Below are 17,542 nucleotides of genomic sequence, written 5' to 3'. Positions count from 1 at the left end.
CAGAATGGAATTAGCCAAAATATAAATTGGAAAATAAAGAATAGGGACAAGATAACGTACACTACCGGGCTGCCGAGGATTGAGATAACGAGCGGGAAGAAAAATGGATGGTATATAGCATAATGTCGTATGAAAGTCTATCGTAAACTTGCTAAATCTCCAAAGGCTCTGTCCAAGAGTCAAGACCCCGTGCAGTGGGGGCAGTGGCGTAACTACGGGGGGCATGGGGGGCACGTGCCCCTCCCCCAATCGGCTGGCCCAAAAAAAAACGGGAAAAGGAGAAAAAGAGGGAGGAAGGAAGAGAAACGTAGTGGGGAAAGAATAAATTCCTGTTCATTATAATGTTATATTTTGTTGTATTACATAAGAAGCATTTTTTCATAACTTTATGACACATTATTTGCTCAGGGCCTATGTATTAATTGTTCCTGGTGCTCGCACAGACTGATTAACGAGATATATAATGGTGTTGTACTAAAACCTCCCGTTTTCAAGTCAATATACTGTACACCAAATGTATTTCCTCGCAATTCGAGTTATTACTGTTTTATGTACTAATGACATTTGCTTCTTTTTCATGACTACTTAAAGTGATTGCCCTATTTTAAGGTCTTAATATAAATCATTTCCTGTCCGTGCTAACGTTCGCATTAGTTTATTGGTGAGGTGTCTGCTCTTCATTAATTCATAAAATCAGTCTTTAAAATGTCAATTTTTCTGATCTCAATATCAAAAATTTTCAGCTCGTGCTTCGCGCTCATCATTTGGTTAGTGAAACAGGTACGGTCTTCGTGAATTCCTGCAAACAGGCCTTGAAATGCACCTCTTCAGGTCTGAATTTCCTAAATTTTCAGCTCGCGCTTCGCGCTCGCATTATTTAATTAGTTAGATACATATCCGTTTAATGGCACTGCATGTCCTTAAAATGTCTCTATTAGGTCAGTATACCTGGCAACTGAGCGCGCTCCCTAAGTGACTCGAATTTTTTGCTGGTGCCCCCCAATGCCCTGACTCACGGTACGCCACTGAGTGGGGGCTCTTCACCTGTAACCTTTACTGGGTTCTATAACGGGCCCCTATATGGACCCTTCCTGCATTAAGCTTTACATTAAAGCACTGGCGTACCGGGGGGTGGTCCCACAGCCAAGGGGAAATAAAAGAAAATAAAGGAGGCAGCGAAATGAGATGAATGAAAAAAATATATATGACATGATGTGTGCTATAATGATGTAAAAATCTATCACATTAGAAATAGAATTTCATTTTAACAGGCCATTTCTTTTCTGGCTCGCTTCGCTCGCTGGCGACTTTTTACAAATTTTCCCACATTTGCTATGGCGTGCCCCTCACAATATTTGGATGATTACGATACACAACTGCATTGAATTTATGTTTTTTGTGTGAAAGCTATATAAATATACACGCAATTTGATTAAAATAAGTGGCCATCTGTGAGGTCTAAAATGGCTTTGATATCAAGAGGTTCCGGGGCTCTGCCCTGGACCCCACCCATAAAGCACTGTTATATGGATGAGTTTGGACCATGGCCCCCAAAAGTTCTACAATCAAACGAAAAAATGAGGAAAGAAAGGAAAGTGTATTATATTTTTCTGAATATCACGTTAAAATCTATCTTCATGTTAGATTCTCATGAAAAGGGGATTTGTTTTTTTATCTCGCTCGCTTCGCTCGCTCGGGACCTATATTAAGCTACTTCTTGCCACAAGCGCCATACTCGCCCCCTCGAGCATATAGAGCTTCGCCCTGATACTCACAATCATAACAAATATCTTGTTCACCTTGGCGTACTAAAAAAGAGAGAAAAAAGGAAAGGGAAGAGGGTGAAATATGATATCATCTTTTCAACATTATGTCAAAATCTATCACAAAATTTGATTTTTGCAATAAAAACGTCAACAATTTGCTCGCTCGCTTCGCTCGCTTTTATATATATCTATACATATTTGCCCGATACGCCATATCGCCCCCTCAAAATGTTTCCCTTATGACGCTATTGCCTGTTCCATGATATGACCGGGAAATTTTTGGCTCTTGCCCCCCCCCTGGCCATCGACCCCTGTTACGCCGCTGGGTGCGTTGTTTTTAGCACTACTACTACTTTAGAATCAAATGCGAGACTAAAGAAATACACGCCTCAGATCAATTGAATAAAGGTACAAGTTTCCATTAATTTGGGGGGATGTATTTTCTCACAAAAAAAAAAAAGAACATGATTCGGATGACAAGCTCCCCATGCAACAGCTTTAGGCGTTATTAATGGTAAACGTTTGTTCTTTAATACATAGAAGTATAATAGAACATAATGTGTTTTTAAATACACACAAAATACCATTCTTTTACAGGGTTGTAATTGCAACATTTTCTGCAAAGAGTTGTTGGGGTAAGAAACACCTTACTTTTAAAGGTCAAGTCCACCCCAGAAAATGTGGATTTGAATAGAGAAAAATCAAACTAGCATAATGCTGAAGAAAAAAAAATATGTAACCAAATACTATGGAATAATAGGATGCATATTACAAAATGGAAAATCTTTTTATAAGCCAGAGATAAAGAAACAAAGGTTTTGTTAGAGTGTCACATATGTTGGATGAGTATGGCAGACCATTAAGATGGAAAGATGCAAAAAATAAAGGCTTAACATTTGTTGAATACTTTTTGCTTCTTGACTGTTTTAAGTTTATGCCATCAAAATGGAAAGTATTTTTTCTATCTCAAAACTTTCATCCCATTGTCGACAACATTTCATTGATTCCAACTTTAACTATTGATGACATCACTAGAGAAGTAACGGGTGTACCAAAGTATATTTTTTACACATTTTTTATAAAGGAAAATAACCCATCAATTTCGAATATATTTACACGTTTAAAAGACACTTATGGGTTTCAACAAGAAGAAGTAAGAGAACTCTTAAAACTACCTCTACGTACTACTATAGATACGAGACTTCGAGCTTTACAGTTCAAGATTATTAATAATTTGATTCCTACCAAGGTTTGGTTATTCCGTATTAACAAGGTAACTGATACACTTTGCACATTTTGTAAAGTATCACCAGAAACTCTAGTGCATCTTTTTTATCTTGCCATGTCGTTAACCAATTTTGGAATAATGTTGGTACACTTTTTGCTTCACTAGATCTTCCTGATTTCCTCTCAGAAAGATATGTTCTTTTTGGTATCTGTAAGCCCCAAATTCCCAGAAATATATTTATATTGAACTTTCTGCTCCTGTCAGGTAAACAATATATTTTTAGATGTCGATGTGACGAAACAAAACCTACTCTCCCCCATTTTTGTAACTTTCTTTTATCATTTGAAACTGTTGAACATACCATAGCACAAAGGAAATGCAAATTAGAAAAACATGATGGCAAGTGGGCTATCATTCTGAATACTTTAAAGAGGCGATAAAGCAGAAGGCTGTTTTTGTTATGTTTATTTAATTTTGTTTATAGGCCAAGTGCCTGATTTTCTTTTTGTGTTGTAAACAAACATATATGTTTTCTTATTTTATACTATTTTGTATGTTAGACATGTTATTTTATATGCCAACGACATCTGAACTTTTATATGTGATCCATTATATCATGAATGTTTTGTTATGTAAATTTTGATGAAAAGGATCAATAAAGCATGAATTACAAAAAAAAATAATGCTGGAAATTTCATCAAAATCTGCTGTAACCTTTGAAAAGTTATGACTTTTCAAAGTTTCGCTTATTTTTCACAAAACAGTGATATGCACAGCTCAGTGACATGCAAATGAGACAGTCAATGATGTCCATCACTCACTATTTCTCTTGTTTTTTATTGTTCGAATTTCATTTTTTACAGATTTGACAACAGGGCTAACTTGACTGAACCATATAGTATTAAACAATGGTAACTCCACATGTTCAGGGAAGAATTAATAATTGTTTCACTTGACAATGAGGAGAAAATTAGAATATTTCATATTTCATGCAATGAAATACAAAAGAAAGAGTGGATGACGTCATCAGTCTCCTTATTTGCATACTAACCAGGATGTGCATATAACTATTTTGTGAAATTAAAGAAAGTTTAAAATGTCATAACTTTCTTATTTTACATCCGATTTTGATGAAATTTTCAGTGTTATGCTTGTTGGATTTTTCTCTTTTTATTAAAATAAACTTTTTGCTAGGCTGGACTTGTCCTTTACGTAAAACTGGACTTCCTTATTTGATTCTGAACAAAGTTGATTTAGATAAAAGCATACATTCCAGCCAAACTTAAAGTTCTATAAAACCACTATGATTTTGCCATGTCCCATAACCTGTCTCATAAATATTAAAGAGAATTTTACACACACACACACACAAACAACATAGTTCAATGCACGCACATTCCTGCCATTATGTGGTTGACCTTTATTTTTCAATATTGAATGTCATGAACTTACTTCGAACGTGACATCATTCATGCATGTACATTTGCTTCATTTTGATATTTAGTTCTATGTTGGTAAAGATAATTTACAATTAGCTGTATAATACATTTCATATAAAAGTAAACCGTTGCACTTCCGATGCATATTCTGTCTTGAAATCTGTTTCGATCATTACGAACTGTAGACATTATATGCCTAAATGTGGTACAATCTTATACATTTGTGCGTTTATACAAGAGAATCCATATATTCGAGTTTACTCCGGCGAATCTGCGGGAATGCGAATGTATTTCCTTATAAACAGAGCGTATGTCGGCAGATACGAGCCTGGGAAATTTTCCGTCCGCCAGCTATCCTTTCGAGGTAGAACGTGTATGTAGAATCACAAGAACTTCTCGAATCAGCCAACATGAGCTTTAATTAGATTCTCTGTATAAACATAAAGAAAAGGATCTTGCGCTTGTTGGATGATTCACGGGGTTGTGTGTAAACACACCCCAGAAACACACCCATTTTACATGCGATATAAAATCTGGTACAGACCTGAACTCATCTACAACAGGGCGCAGCGTGCAGACAAAAAGGGTTGTTGCCATGAGGCCGAGGAAAGCATTTGTCTACATGTAAATAATTTATCTTCACCCTAATCTTACAAAGCCTTGCTTTCGATTTTTAACATTCCCCATTGTTGACTTCTACCATATTGAAATGACTGCGGTGCACCGCGGTGTTTTCTAGAGTCTATATGGCGGGTTTTCGCGATTGCAAAAGGGTCGGATTCTAGAATATAGTAAATGCATAGAAAGTGCCCGTCAAATCATAATGAACAGTCTTGAGGCCTTTGTCAAAAATTTGTGAACCGGGACAGCAGATCGTCCTGAGAATCGGAGCTGACACAATATTGCAAATATGCCGTCTGTCCAGGTAAGATTTACGGACGATACTGCGTTCTTTTTCTTTTATTCACGGCGAAGACTGCTTTTTTGTCATGATTGGCTTTTGACAATAGATTCACTCGGTTCCATAATCGTCAGCGTAGTGGTTGCGAATACTCCCAAGTTCAGTTTACACTAAAGACCTGTACTGACCGCACAGAAACGTTGTTAGCGCTAACAGTGCACTAACTCATAAACAAAGGTACGAAACACACGGTCTAAAAGTTGGAACAGTGGTGGATCCATATAGGGGCGCATCCGGGAAGTGCCCCCCCCCCCCCCGTTTTTTAGAGTGACAAGAATATTTTTAGGGGAATCTCTCATGGCATGCGCAAGTGAGGACCTTTTTTTTGCTTGTCAAAGTTTTCCTGGAACAAAACGCTGGTTCATGTTGGTAGTGAAAACGCTTTATTTTTCAAATCAAAGGGGCCCAGCAACAAAATGACCTCGATCTGGTAGTGAAACCTTCGTTTGTTAGGTTTGTTTGTTTTGTTTTTTTGCTTGTAATTTTTTCCTGTACAAAAATGCCCCCCCCCCCCCGGCCCCTTTGGAAAATTATGGATCCGCCCTTGTATTGGATCCTAGGCCTGGTGGGCCCTCCCCGAGACAAAAGTATTCTTACACACATATTGCATCTGCTTTTAAACGCCGTAAGAAACATAATAGTCATATTAAGTTCACATTTATTGTTGCAGGCAAAATAACTTTTCTAACACAGCTTATGAAATCAGTACACATTTCAGTTTCATTCTGACAGAAAAAAAAAATGAAACTTCTTTTGTACATTGTTACACATTTGTCAAAAGTAAATTGAGGTTATCAATCCATAGATGGCCATTATATGATGTAAAATGTTATGTCAAATTTGTTGATTTTACTGATACTACGGAATATCTACAAACAGTGAATATATTTTTTTCCCATGCATAAAATATTTCTTAAATCATACATTTTCTTCCTTTGTTACCAAAATAATCTAGTGTTAGCCCCCCCCCCCCTCCATGTGTTATTTTGATCATTCTGGCGTGATAATTTATGGGGGTTCTCTCTTATTTATCAGGTTTATTGTCTAATTCGATTCTGTTTATTCTAGGCTAGGTTTATTGTTCTTATTTATGATCTGTACTGATCAAATAAATTTGATACTTTGTTCAAATATTTTGACCTCTTCGTACGTTTACTTCTATAAATGAACTTTTTTTTTACCATACGTACATATCTTTATCATGTATAAACCCATACAGCAATGTTTTTATATAACTACTCCTTACATTATTTGCATAATATGTAAACAAGAACGAACAGCAATATATTGTTTTATATCTTCGTAATCCTGAGAAAAATATTTGAAGACAAGTTAAATTTTGTATGAATGAATGTACATAATTTATTTTAATCAGGATTTTAAAATATCGATAAAGACTCGTCCTTAACTGTACCAACACTTGAAGAAAACTGAGTAAAATAATCTTATATGCATTTATAAATAATTAATTTCTTCGATGTCCAGACAGTTGATGAGAATGTGGTCTTGAATGTGTGCTATAAAAATTGGTATTATCATCTCTTCAATAGCCTATTCCCAAATGGCACTACTTGACATGCTTGAGCCATGATGAAGATTTCACGGTCATGGGTGTTCCACGTTTAAGCAGGGTGATAAAAGAAGGGGCCCTTTCTCCTGCGATGCCTGAAAGAGAAAATTCGATATCATTAGTGATGTCAATTTATATTTGATATTTATTCAGTTTCCCGTTCAAAAATACAATCAAAACAACAACACTATTTAAATATCACAAAGTACAAAATGTCATTCGTGATAATAATGTACATAAAAAAAGGCCCTTAGCACATTACATGTATATGTTGTTCAAATCGTCCTTGAGTAAAGAATATTTGCATTTTATGAATGGGAATCTAAATTCTGTGAATATTCGGTGAATAGTTTGTGAATTATTACAAAAAAAGACCTGTTCTGCTTAACCTTTTCAACAGGACAGTCTTGTGTTTCGTTATTTAATTCATATGACGTCTCAAACACGAGGACATGAAGAATATTTCACTTACTTGCGTTTTTCCTTCTGAGGTGTAGGAGGGGTATGTTCTTGAGGAGGGGAGGGTGGGGATGGTGCTTGCTCTACAGGCCCTGGACTTTGAAAGTACACATTAGGGATGGAAGCAGCTAGTCGGTATATCAACTGTTAAGAAATTATTGAAACAATGTACAGAGATAGCATTAGAAGGGTATAATTGTGATTATTTTGCAGACATATTTATGCAAGACGATAAGGCAATAGGGCAATAAGGGATATATACAGAGTACGATTCTTTGTAGCTTAATAGACCAATAATTTTGTACATAATCTGATTACCTCAGTGCCACTGAGCCACAACACCTCTTGATGAAATTTTGTATGGGTATAGGATGCTTGATTAAAGAGTAGACATTGGACGGCCTAATTTACACTTTCAAACGGTTGGGGTGACTTTGTAGAGAGGTCGTGGCTCTGTGGATAAGTCTCCGGACTTTAAACCACAAGGTCCGGGGGTTCAAATCCCGTCGAAGCTCTTGCGTCCTTAGGCAAGGCGTTTAACTACAATTGCCACTCTCCACCCAGGTGTAGTAAATGGGTACCCGGTAGGAAGAAATTCCTTGAATGTTCAAGCGTCCAATCAGGGTAGCCGTGATAAAGCTTGGGCAATCGTATGCAGCGCTTAGAAACATTATATTAAGTGCTGTGATGTTATGAGTGTGGAATTTGTTGTTTATCAACAAAAACACAACTTCAACACTAGACACCGTCTCTTTTCGGCTCATTTGTTGGCTTCAAAAGGGGGTGTCGATAGCGGAACCAAAAGTGCATTAGTATAGTTTTCGTCATTGCTTACGTCATCTGTTCCGTATTCTTCAGACTGGACCGCCCCTTTTCGTCTCAGTTGATTCAGTTGGCGGGTTCGTGTAAACATAAGACAGAAACCGATTGACAGGATGCATATGAGAAGCAGAACACCTCCAATGACACCCACGATCAAACCAATGTTTACCTCTCCGTCAGAAACTGAGAAAAGAAACAATAACTTTTGCTGACTTATTTTGAATGACTGATTGATTGATTGATTTGTTGGTTGATTGATTGAATGAATAAATGATTGATTGATCGATCGATTGATTGAATTAACAAATGATCAAGAATTTATTTCAGGCAACGATAGAATTACAAAAAAGTAAAACAAAATGCAAGACAAACAAATGAAATCAAAATATAAGCACACTTAAAGACCCTGACCGGTTTAAAAACAATCATATATCAAAATAAAGGTAATGATTTATACAATACAAATATACCAAAAATATTACATATATCTCCTTCCAATAGTTAAAAATATTAAATCAAAATCAAAGAAACTGCTCCTCCAAAGTACGCTTCGATTGAGCACCCCCACGTCGCCTGGAAATGATGACGTCACGTTGTGTCAGGAGGGTTGTGATTTCATAGGTTTGTGTACAAAAGCATTGGGTATTTTTTTCCATTTCCATGTTATGAATCCATTTTTTTTTTCGTTTTCAGATGAAAATGGCACTCAAAATTATTCACTGTTCAAATTGTTGTAAACCTACAACTATTCATTACTTTTTTGTGATTTCTTTGTTTGGCTCTTATTGGGCCTAAATTGCTATGTCAGGAAAAGTTGTTATACATAATCTAAATGCAGATAGAATTGAAATCTGCGCCAAATAAGCAGGAAATAAAATATGGCAAAAACTAGTTCAAAACTGTAGATTTCATACATTCAAGCTTTTGGGTAAAAATATATGTGATATCCCTCTGTGATAGAAGTGAAGAGAATGAAATGCGTTATCTGGAAAGCAAACAAATCACCCAATTTTTCTGTGTACAAATCTATGGAATCACGACGCTTCTTACACAACGTGACGTCACGGTCTCGAGGCAGGTGAAAAGTACAATACAGCCTATTTTCTAAGCGGGGTTCGAAGCCCGATAATTGGAATATTCTTAAGCAAAATACTCAGCTGGGAAGCGGTGAAAATGCATGAAGCATACCTTGCTGTATTTAGTAGCTTATAAGCTTTCGATTGGTATATAATTTATCAATTTCATTTTCGGGTCCGGTCTGGATCTTTAATGTCTATTTAACTTAAATCAAATTCTAAGATGCTGGGACCTCGACTTTTTTTACATTCCTCTCTTTTCATGCTATTAGGACAACAAAAAAGAATTTTAAAATATATGGTCATTCAGTCTTTGGTTTATTGAAATGCAACAATAATATTCAAATTTTACCCACATCGTTGAATCTTTACAAAAAAATCTCGACAGGCTTCGTCAGACCACATCCACTCTTTTATCAAGAAAATACATCTAAACATGGATGGAAGTCACACTGTAGCATGACTCTTAGCTCATGGCAAAAACTCTCTGATAAAGAGAGTGCATATCAAGTTTAGAATTATTAAATCAATCGAACACCTTACCGACTCCACCCGTTTGAACTGGCGAAACTGTGGTTGTAACAGCATCTGGCAAGGATATGAAGAATGGTAGTTTAAAAATTGTAGTTTAAAAATTGAAGTTTATCCAATTTCATTAATTTCAATAGATAGAGCTTTAGTGTATTTCACCATGGGACATTAAAAATACAACTGTTAATTCCATAAGCGTATCAAAGCACATGCTTCGAAACTTGCCTTTAATTTGAATGAAATTGTTATGAAACATTTCTCAATTAACCATTTTTTGTTAGTGTTTTAATTCCAGTAAACTAATTGAAATGTTCACAACTGGTACATATACATTATTAAAAAACATCCCAACAAAAAGTTGATTTTAGCACTGTACTGACAATTTCATCAAAATCTGACGGAAAATAACAAAGTTATCACCTTTTAGGTTTCACTTTACTTTAGAAACAGTTATGCACGTCCTGGTTGTTATGCAAATGAGAGGACTGATGACGTCATATAATCACTACTAGTATTTCTTTTGTATTTCCTTTAGATATGGATAGATTTTGCTTTATTGTCGTGTAAAAAAAAGTTTTAATCCTCACTGAACATGTGGCATAATCATTATTTTAGCATTTTGTGGTTCAATCAAGTTGGTCATTATTGTTAAATTTGTAAAAATTGAAATGTTTAATGCAAATAATAAAAAACAGAAAAAATAGTAAGAGACATCATCGGCTCTCTCATTTGCATTTCACGAAGTTGTGCATACATTTGAAAATAAGCTAAAAAGTTTAATTTATCTTAACATTCTTATTTTGCATCCGATTTTGTTAACGTGATGCCTGTTTGAGTTGTTTCTATTGATTCATATCAACATTTTTATAGGGTGGACTTGACCATTAAACCATGTAAAGGCTTCCTTGTAATTGACAGAACGGTCAAATATGTCCATACACGTCTTAAGGGTATTATTTAACTTTGTGAGCAATCGACTTAAAAAAATCTCAAACCAAGATGAAACAAGTACATGTATTAGAACTAAAAAAAAACCTGAAAACAACCATTATTGAGAATGAAAAGCTAAATATACAAGGCAAACACCGATTTTGTAGTAAGGCGTCTTAAAGACACTTAAATAGAACACATAACTGTATGGGATGAAATTAAGATGGTGTTTCCGGTCACTTTATATTTCAATTTTTGAAGCACTAAATAATGATTTTGTGACGCGATTTTTTCTGGGCTTCATTTTTGTGACATATCAAAGACACAGGTGACAAGTGTGACCTTCTAGCTCAGATTTTTAAAAAGTCAAATCAATGTTAGCCAATCACTTTAAGCGATCATAGCAGCCCGAAGAATTTCATAGGTAAAAAAACCCAACGATTAATTAGGTAATTATTCACTTCACCTGGGTCGAGCACAACACCTTGTTTTTCTTCTTAAAATAGTTTTATTTTTAAGTACATTAGGAAAGTGAGGTACATCATATACAATCTGGCTTTTTATTGGAGGGAGACCAGCACGGATATAAGGCAGGGAAACAATATTTCTTTAATCTTTTATTTTGAAAGGTGATAGAATTTGTTCTTTCAAAACTGCACCATATTCAAAAATTGACACCTTCAATCAGTAACTATGGGCCTTCGTGGTGGTATATTTTTTTAGGGTAAATGCCGGATCTCCTTCAACAAACAAAAATGCGTGAATTATACCGTTACAGAGAAACAGAAAGCTGATTACAATATCAAAGAAATTGTATCTTTAATTCACACATACGAAAATGGAAACTTAATGTCCCTTCGCATAATTAGTGTTCAATGATAAAATTTAGTCAAGGAAATAACGTTAACAAAATATCTTTTCCAAATATCACCAATAGCCATGGTAGGTCAACATTTAACTCATATAGGTTCATAAGTGACCTGCATGAACGTACCTCTTGTTGTGACTAAATCGCCCGGTATCTCAAGTCGGAAAGTGCCGTCACTGAGAGTGTTACCATTGTTTCGAAGGTAAGATATGATGGCATCTAAGATTGTGTTTTCATCACCGGTGAAGTCAACACTGACGGGTATCCTACAATCCACGCCCAGACTACCGGGGAAGAAACCCAGGACGCCTACGTTGATGATTCCTTGAACCCCTTGGGCAAGTAAGATCCGAGGAAGCTGTAAAGACAGAAAGATAATGTTAGCAATCAGCATTATCATGGTATCCAAATATATTATCGGTTTGATGATTACAATAATATTGATAATAGAAATTATAATAATAATAATAATAATACTTATGATAATAACAATAACACTAATACAAACTGATTATCAACGATAGTTTACACAATTCATACATTGTTCAGGGGGATGAGATATTGTGTCATCCCCATCACACACACACATATGCGTGCGCACACCCACACTCACACACTCAGCTCCGCAACGAAACAACACATACAAATCTTCACACACCCCCACAAATAGTAAGGCTTCATGTATCGGTCGAACAGTTAATGCGGATGAATGACGCGGATGATAATGATGATAATAATTAAAATGATATGATGATGGATAATCCCAGTGGACAAAAACATGATTCAATCAACCAAATTATTTCAAGGACATAAACGATCAGACTAAGCGGCAATATTCAGTTCATGTAGTATTCATGTTTGTCTGCAATGCTATGTAAGTGTTTAAACGCCGCACTATTGGTAACTGACATACACATCTTTCACAAATGAATGAATAAAACCAGTTTACCAGATTTTGCATAGCCCCAGTTGCATCTTGATATTCCTGGCTTTGCTCATTTGCATATTGATCACCATAGTCTACTGCTAAGATTCCGATTTCTGCAACAATGAATCTGATGAAAAACTCGCGAACTCCTAAAAATAACAAAATAAAATACAAAATGGGTAAGCTTCCTCTAAATTCTATTTCATGTCTAAGTCTCACATTCATATAATATGCGATGTCATTAGACAGAGCGCCTGCCCTGTGAAGGGGGGGGGGCATGGTTTCAATCTAAAAGTGAATATTTTGACATTCTTATTAAAATATTCCAGTTTGTGTTACTCTTTGACATACCGTTCGGAAAATAATACCATATTTCATCATTCTCTTTTTCCTTTTCTTTCCTTTTCTTTTTTTTTTAGTTGCATTTTTTTTTTTTTTTTGGTGGAGGGAGGTGGGTGTCAAGCGCCCCAGTGCTAACCTCCCACCCCCGTCTGTGCGCCACTGCATTCATACTAAATGTGACTTTCTCAATTCCTTCTTATTAGGAACTCGACGTACTACACTGGGAAGGATTATTGTAGGAACACATAATGGAAAACGGCCCCATCTTCAGAGAGTTGCGATTGATATGATCAATTGCAACTATGGAAAGCCAGCAACGTCAACTTCTTAAAGTACATGTTTGCTTTAAATATTTTCTAGAAATGATGTATATTTTCATGACAATTCAGTATGCTTTTCTTTGTTTTCAAATGACATTGAGCAAATTCCCTAAAGAAAAATTATGACGCTGATGGATTTCCATATACTTGAGTTTGATCGGATCAATCGAGGCATAGGGCCCGGTTGGAATGCAGCTGAAGCTGAAGTGGCTATCCAGGATGCATCTTTTGTCAGTACTTGCGAACCCGACGAGAGAGGGCAGTCTGAATGACGATACAATACAGTTTTGGAGGCTTTGAATCAGATTACAAATCTCGGACTTCTTGACTCAATTTTTAATTAAAAAAATAACTTTATTATGCCATTATCTGAATGGATAAAACGTGTAATTCCCTTGTTGAAACTGTCTTGTAAGATCGTAAACTCTTTTCCAGCAGTGGAACCAGATCGTATAACATAAATGATCGTATATTTTATTTCTATGTCACACGATGCACATGAGATATCACATCCTGTAAAGCAAGTACACGCGCATAACACGATTCCGCAGGGGCAGCGAAAAGGTTTACAAAGTGGGTGGGGGGCTAAACCAAAAGTGGGGAGGGGTGGCTGACCATGCACAAAATAACATTCAGATAGTCATTTTAAAGGACAAGTCCACCCCAACACAGAGTTGATTTGAATAAAAAGAGAAAATTCAACAAGCATAACATTGAAAATTTCATCAAATTCGGATGTAAAATAAGAAAGTTATGACATCTTAAACTTTCGCTTAATTTCACAAAACAGTTATATGTACATCCTGGTCAGTATGCAAATGAGGAGACTGATGATGTCATCCACTCACTATTTCTTTTGTATTTTATTATATGAAATATGAAATATTATAATTTTCTCCTCATTGTCAAGTGAAGCAATGATGAATTCCTCCTGAACATGTGGAATTAGCATTGTTTAATACTATATGGTTCAGTCAAGTTGGTCCTTATAGTCAGATCTGTAAAAAAATGAACTATTGTATAATTCAAACAATAAAAAACAAAAGAAATAATGAGTGAGTGACATCATCGACTCTCTCATTTGTATGTCACTGAGTTGTGCATATCACTGTTTTGTGAAAAATATGTAAAACTTTAAAATGCCATAACTTTCTTATTTTACATCCAATTTTGATGAAATTTTCAGCATTATGCTAGCTTAATTTTTCTCTATTTATTAAAATTAACATTTTTCTGGGGTTAACTTGACCTTTACATTTTTTACTCGGTTTTGGACAAAAATGGGGGCTGAAGCCCATCCAGTTCCCATATTCTGCGGCCCCCGAATTGTATTAAACTTGTTAAAATGCCACCGCAGAAAAACATTGATTTGAATAAATAGAGAAAATCATACAAGCATATTACTGAAAATTTGATCAAAATCGGATGAAAAATATGATTTTGTTTACATTTTAAAGTTTCGCTTATTTTTCACAAAACATTTATATGCACAACTGAGTGCCATGCAAATGAGAGAGTCGAAGATGTCCATCACTCACTATTTCTTTTGTTTTTTATTGTTTGAATTATAAAATATTTTAAATGTTTGAATTATAAAATATTTTAATTTTGTATAAAATATTTTAATTTTTACCAATTTGACATCACAGACCAACTTTAATAGCTGAACCATAAAATGTTATAAGATTGGTAATGTCACATGTTCAGGGAGGAATAAAACTTTGTTTCTTAGGACAATGAGGAGAAAATTAGAATATTTCATATTTAATACAATAAAATACAAAAGAAATAGTGCGTGAGCGATGCCATCGGCCCCCTCATTTGCATACCGACCAGGATAACTGTTTTGTGAAATTAAGCGAAACTTTAAAATGTCATCACCTTCTTATCTTACATCCGATTTTGATGAAAATTTCAGTGTGTGCTTGTTGGATTTTTCTATTTTTATTCAGATCAACTTGTTATTTTTATTAGTTCATATGACGTACTTGTTACACATTGCCTTGTCCAGAAGCTCCGGTCTCTGTCTTGTCTGCATTCACATGTATAGCTACCGCTGGATGTCTGCATGCATATCTCACGCTGGAGGTCACATGAAGAGGAACATTGATCTGAGAAAATGAAGTCAAAATAAAAAAAAAATACGTTTAATTACAAATCATTCGTTAGTACCCGCGTATTGGGGAGTTACCAGAAAGTTGAGAAGAAATGGAATGAAACTCAAATACGAATTCACAACAAACACTTGAGGTTGACTTTTGGTTTTCAAATGATATGTCTTGCAACGTCTCATCAGACTTTAGCAGAATTAAGTCTTTGCACACTGAGCTATTTCTGGGAGAATAATACTGACATTTTTTTAAATATATATTTTCCAAAATCTAGATTTTGATTTTGCACGATTGGTACTGGTTATTATTGTATAGACATTATCCAAGACTTATAGCCATTAATTAGCTTCTCTAATACAAGATTACAGGAAAACTAATTATCATGATTGTTAATTTTACAATAATTGTAAAAATAATAAATATTGATACATTAACGTGGCATTGGTTAATGTCAGAAATTAACAGTATTGGATGATGTATGTTGTACCATGTACACGTGCAACCAAACCGATTTAACAAAATTTAATCAAGGAATAGCAGAGTTAAAGGACCACTGAAAAAAAAAGATTATTAAAAATTGAGCGAAAATTGGAAATATATAGATGCTTACTTGTACATATACCAAGGGATGCTTCGGTTCCTTCTGGGCATGTACACAGACCGTTAGAACATACCTGAGATATATGGCAGTTACCATTTCCACAGCGAAGATCTAGAAAGAGATTTATTACAAGTTCAGGCTCATTTATTTCATTCACCATAAAAACGTGATTATATAAACAAGAGAATTATAAAAAAAAACAATTAAAGGTAAGAAGACAATGAATACAACTATATAACAAACAGTTTTATGGGGACGCCAACAAAAGCTAGAAGCCTAATAAACAGTAAATGAAATTTAAGTTGTATTGATCGTAATCACAAGTTTAAGGTCTTATACTCATTTGGCATCTGGGGGTGGGGTGGGGCTCGTTAATAACATAATTTTCTAATGTTTGATAATAATAATAATGACCTGTATCAATAAATATTTTTACAGGTGAAGACAGTGCTTGGAAAACCCTGTTTGAATATTGTTTGAAAATTGGATCGGCGGGGATTTGCCTCTTTGTTTGACTTTTAATTGCAAAAAGAATGATATGTATCGTATTTGTAAGAAAAAGCATTTGCCCATACTTTATGTTGACATGTTCTGTTCATGGGCTCATTTAAAGTATATTGATATGTTTAAAGTAACGAATATTGAAAACGAAATTATTTGGTACAATAGTAACATAAAGTATAAAAAAGATGTATTATATTATTTCACTGACAAATGAAACGAGGTATCTGATTGGTTAAGAGCAAATTATTACAAATGAAACGTGCTTTCTGATTGGCTAATAGCAATATTTTTACTGACAAATGATACAAGCTATCTGATTGGCTAAGAGCAAATTGTTTCACTGACAAATGATACGAACTATCTGATTGGCTAAGAGCAAATTGTTTAACTGACAAATGATACGAACTATCTGATTGGCTAAGAGCAAATTATTTCAGTGAAATATATATAACTGGATAAAGAACAATATCTTGAAAGTTAAACAAATCGTATCAGGTGGTGAATGGAAGAAGATTGATTCAATATGCACTATTTTTAAAGAAAGATAATTACTTTCTACCTTTGAATTGTTGAAAACAAAAAATGCGTTCCCGAAGTTCTGGCTTGACAAATTACGTAATAGTGCACGAAATGTAAATAGCATGTCATCGAAATCCAGCACTATTGAAATATCAACAGGTGACTTTATAGAAATCAATGGCATGAAAGCCATACATTATTATTATTTGATGATTGAAAAGGAGAAAAGAGACCTCCCTTGTATTCATTTATGGAACGATTTATTTGGCTTGCCTCCTGAATTTAATTGGAAACGATTATTAGAATTTAAACTTGATTTTATAAACGACAACAGGATTAAACAATTTGATTTTAAATTAATTCATAGAATACTACCAAGTAAAGACAACCTTTGCAAATGGAAAATTAAAAATGATATTTTATGTAATATTTGTAAAGTTTCAGAAACTAGTATTCATATTCTTTTTACTTGTCAAGTGGTAACAGTTTTTTGGAAAATTGTTTCTAAATTAATAAATGCTTTGTTCGATGTAAAGATTGTTTTGAACGAAAAAAATATCTTGATAG

The 17,542-nt window shown here is 34.8% G+C and overlaps 1 protein-coding gene across 1 annotated transcript in view; it reads right to left on the bottom strand.

The window, feature by feature from the left end:
* Positions 1-4,398: 4,398 nt before the first annotated feature.
* Positions 4,399-17,542, bottom strand: part of LOC129269620 (hyalin-like) — a 41,581-nt gene continuing 28,437 nt past the window's right edge. Inside the window, exons 25-32 of the mRNA XM_064105817.1 lie at positions 15,962-16,063; positions 15,229-15,351; positions 12,600-12,727; positions 11,777-12,008; positions 9,865-9,909; positions 8,259-8,428; positions 7,437-7,567; positions 4,399-7,059 (exon numbers count right to left, since the gene is read on the bottom strand). Of these exons, the coding sequence (XP_063961887.1) occupies positions 7,017-7,059; positions 7,437-7,567; positions 8,259-8,428; positions 9,865-9,909; positions 11,777-12,008; positions 12,600-12,727; positions 15,229-15,351; positions 15,962-16,063 (974 nt within the window). The 3' untranslated portion in view covers positions 4,399-7,016. The remainder of the gene's footprint in view (positions 7,060-7,436; positions 7,568-8,258; positions 8,429-9,864; positions 9,910-11,776; positions 12,009-12,599; positions 12,728-15,228; positions 15,352-15,961; positions 16,064-17,542) is intronic.

The sequence above is a fragment of the Lytechinus pictus genome, chromosome 10 (genome assembly GCF_037042905.1).
Source record: "Lytechinus pictus isolate F3 Inbred chromosome 10, Lp3.0, whole genome shotgun sequence".
NCBI classification, from domain to species: domain Eukaryota; kingdom Metazoa; phylum Echinodermata; class Echinoidea; order Temnopleuroida; family Toxopneustidae; genus Lytechinus; species Lytechinus pictus.
Note: the sequence above shows the minus strand (reverse complement) of the source record. Positions and strands in the feature narration are given on the sequence as shown.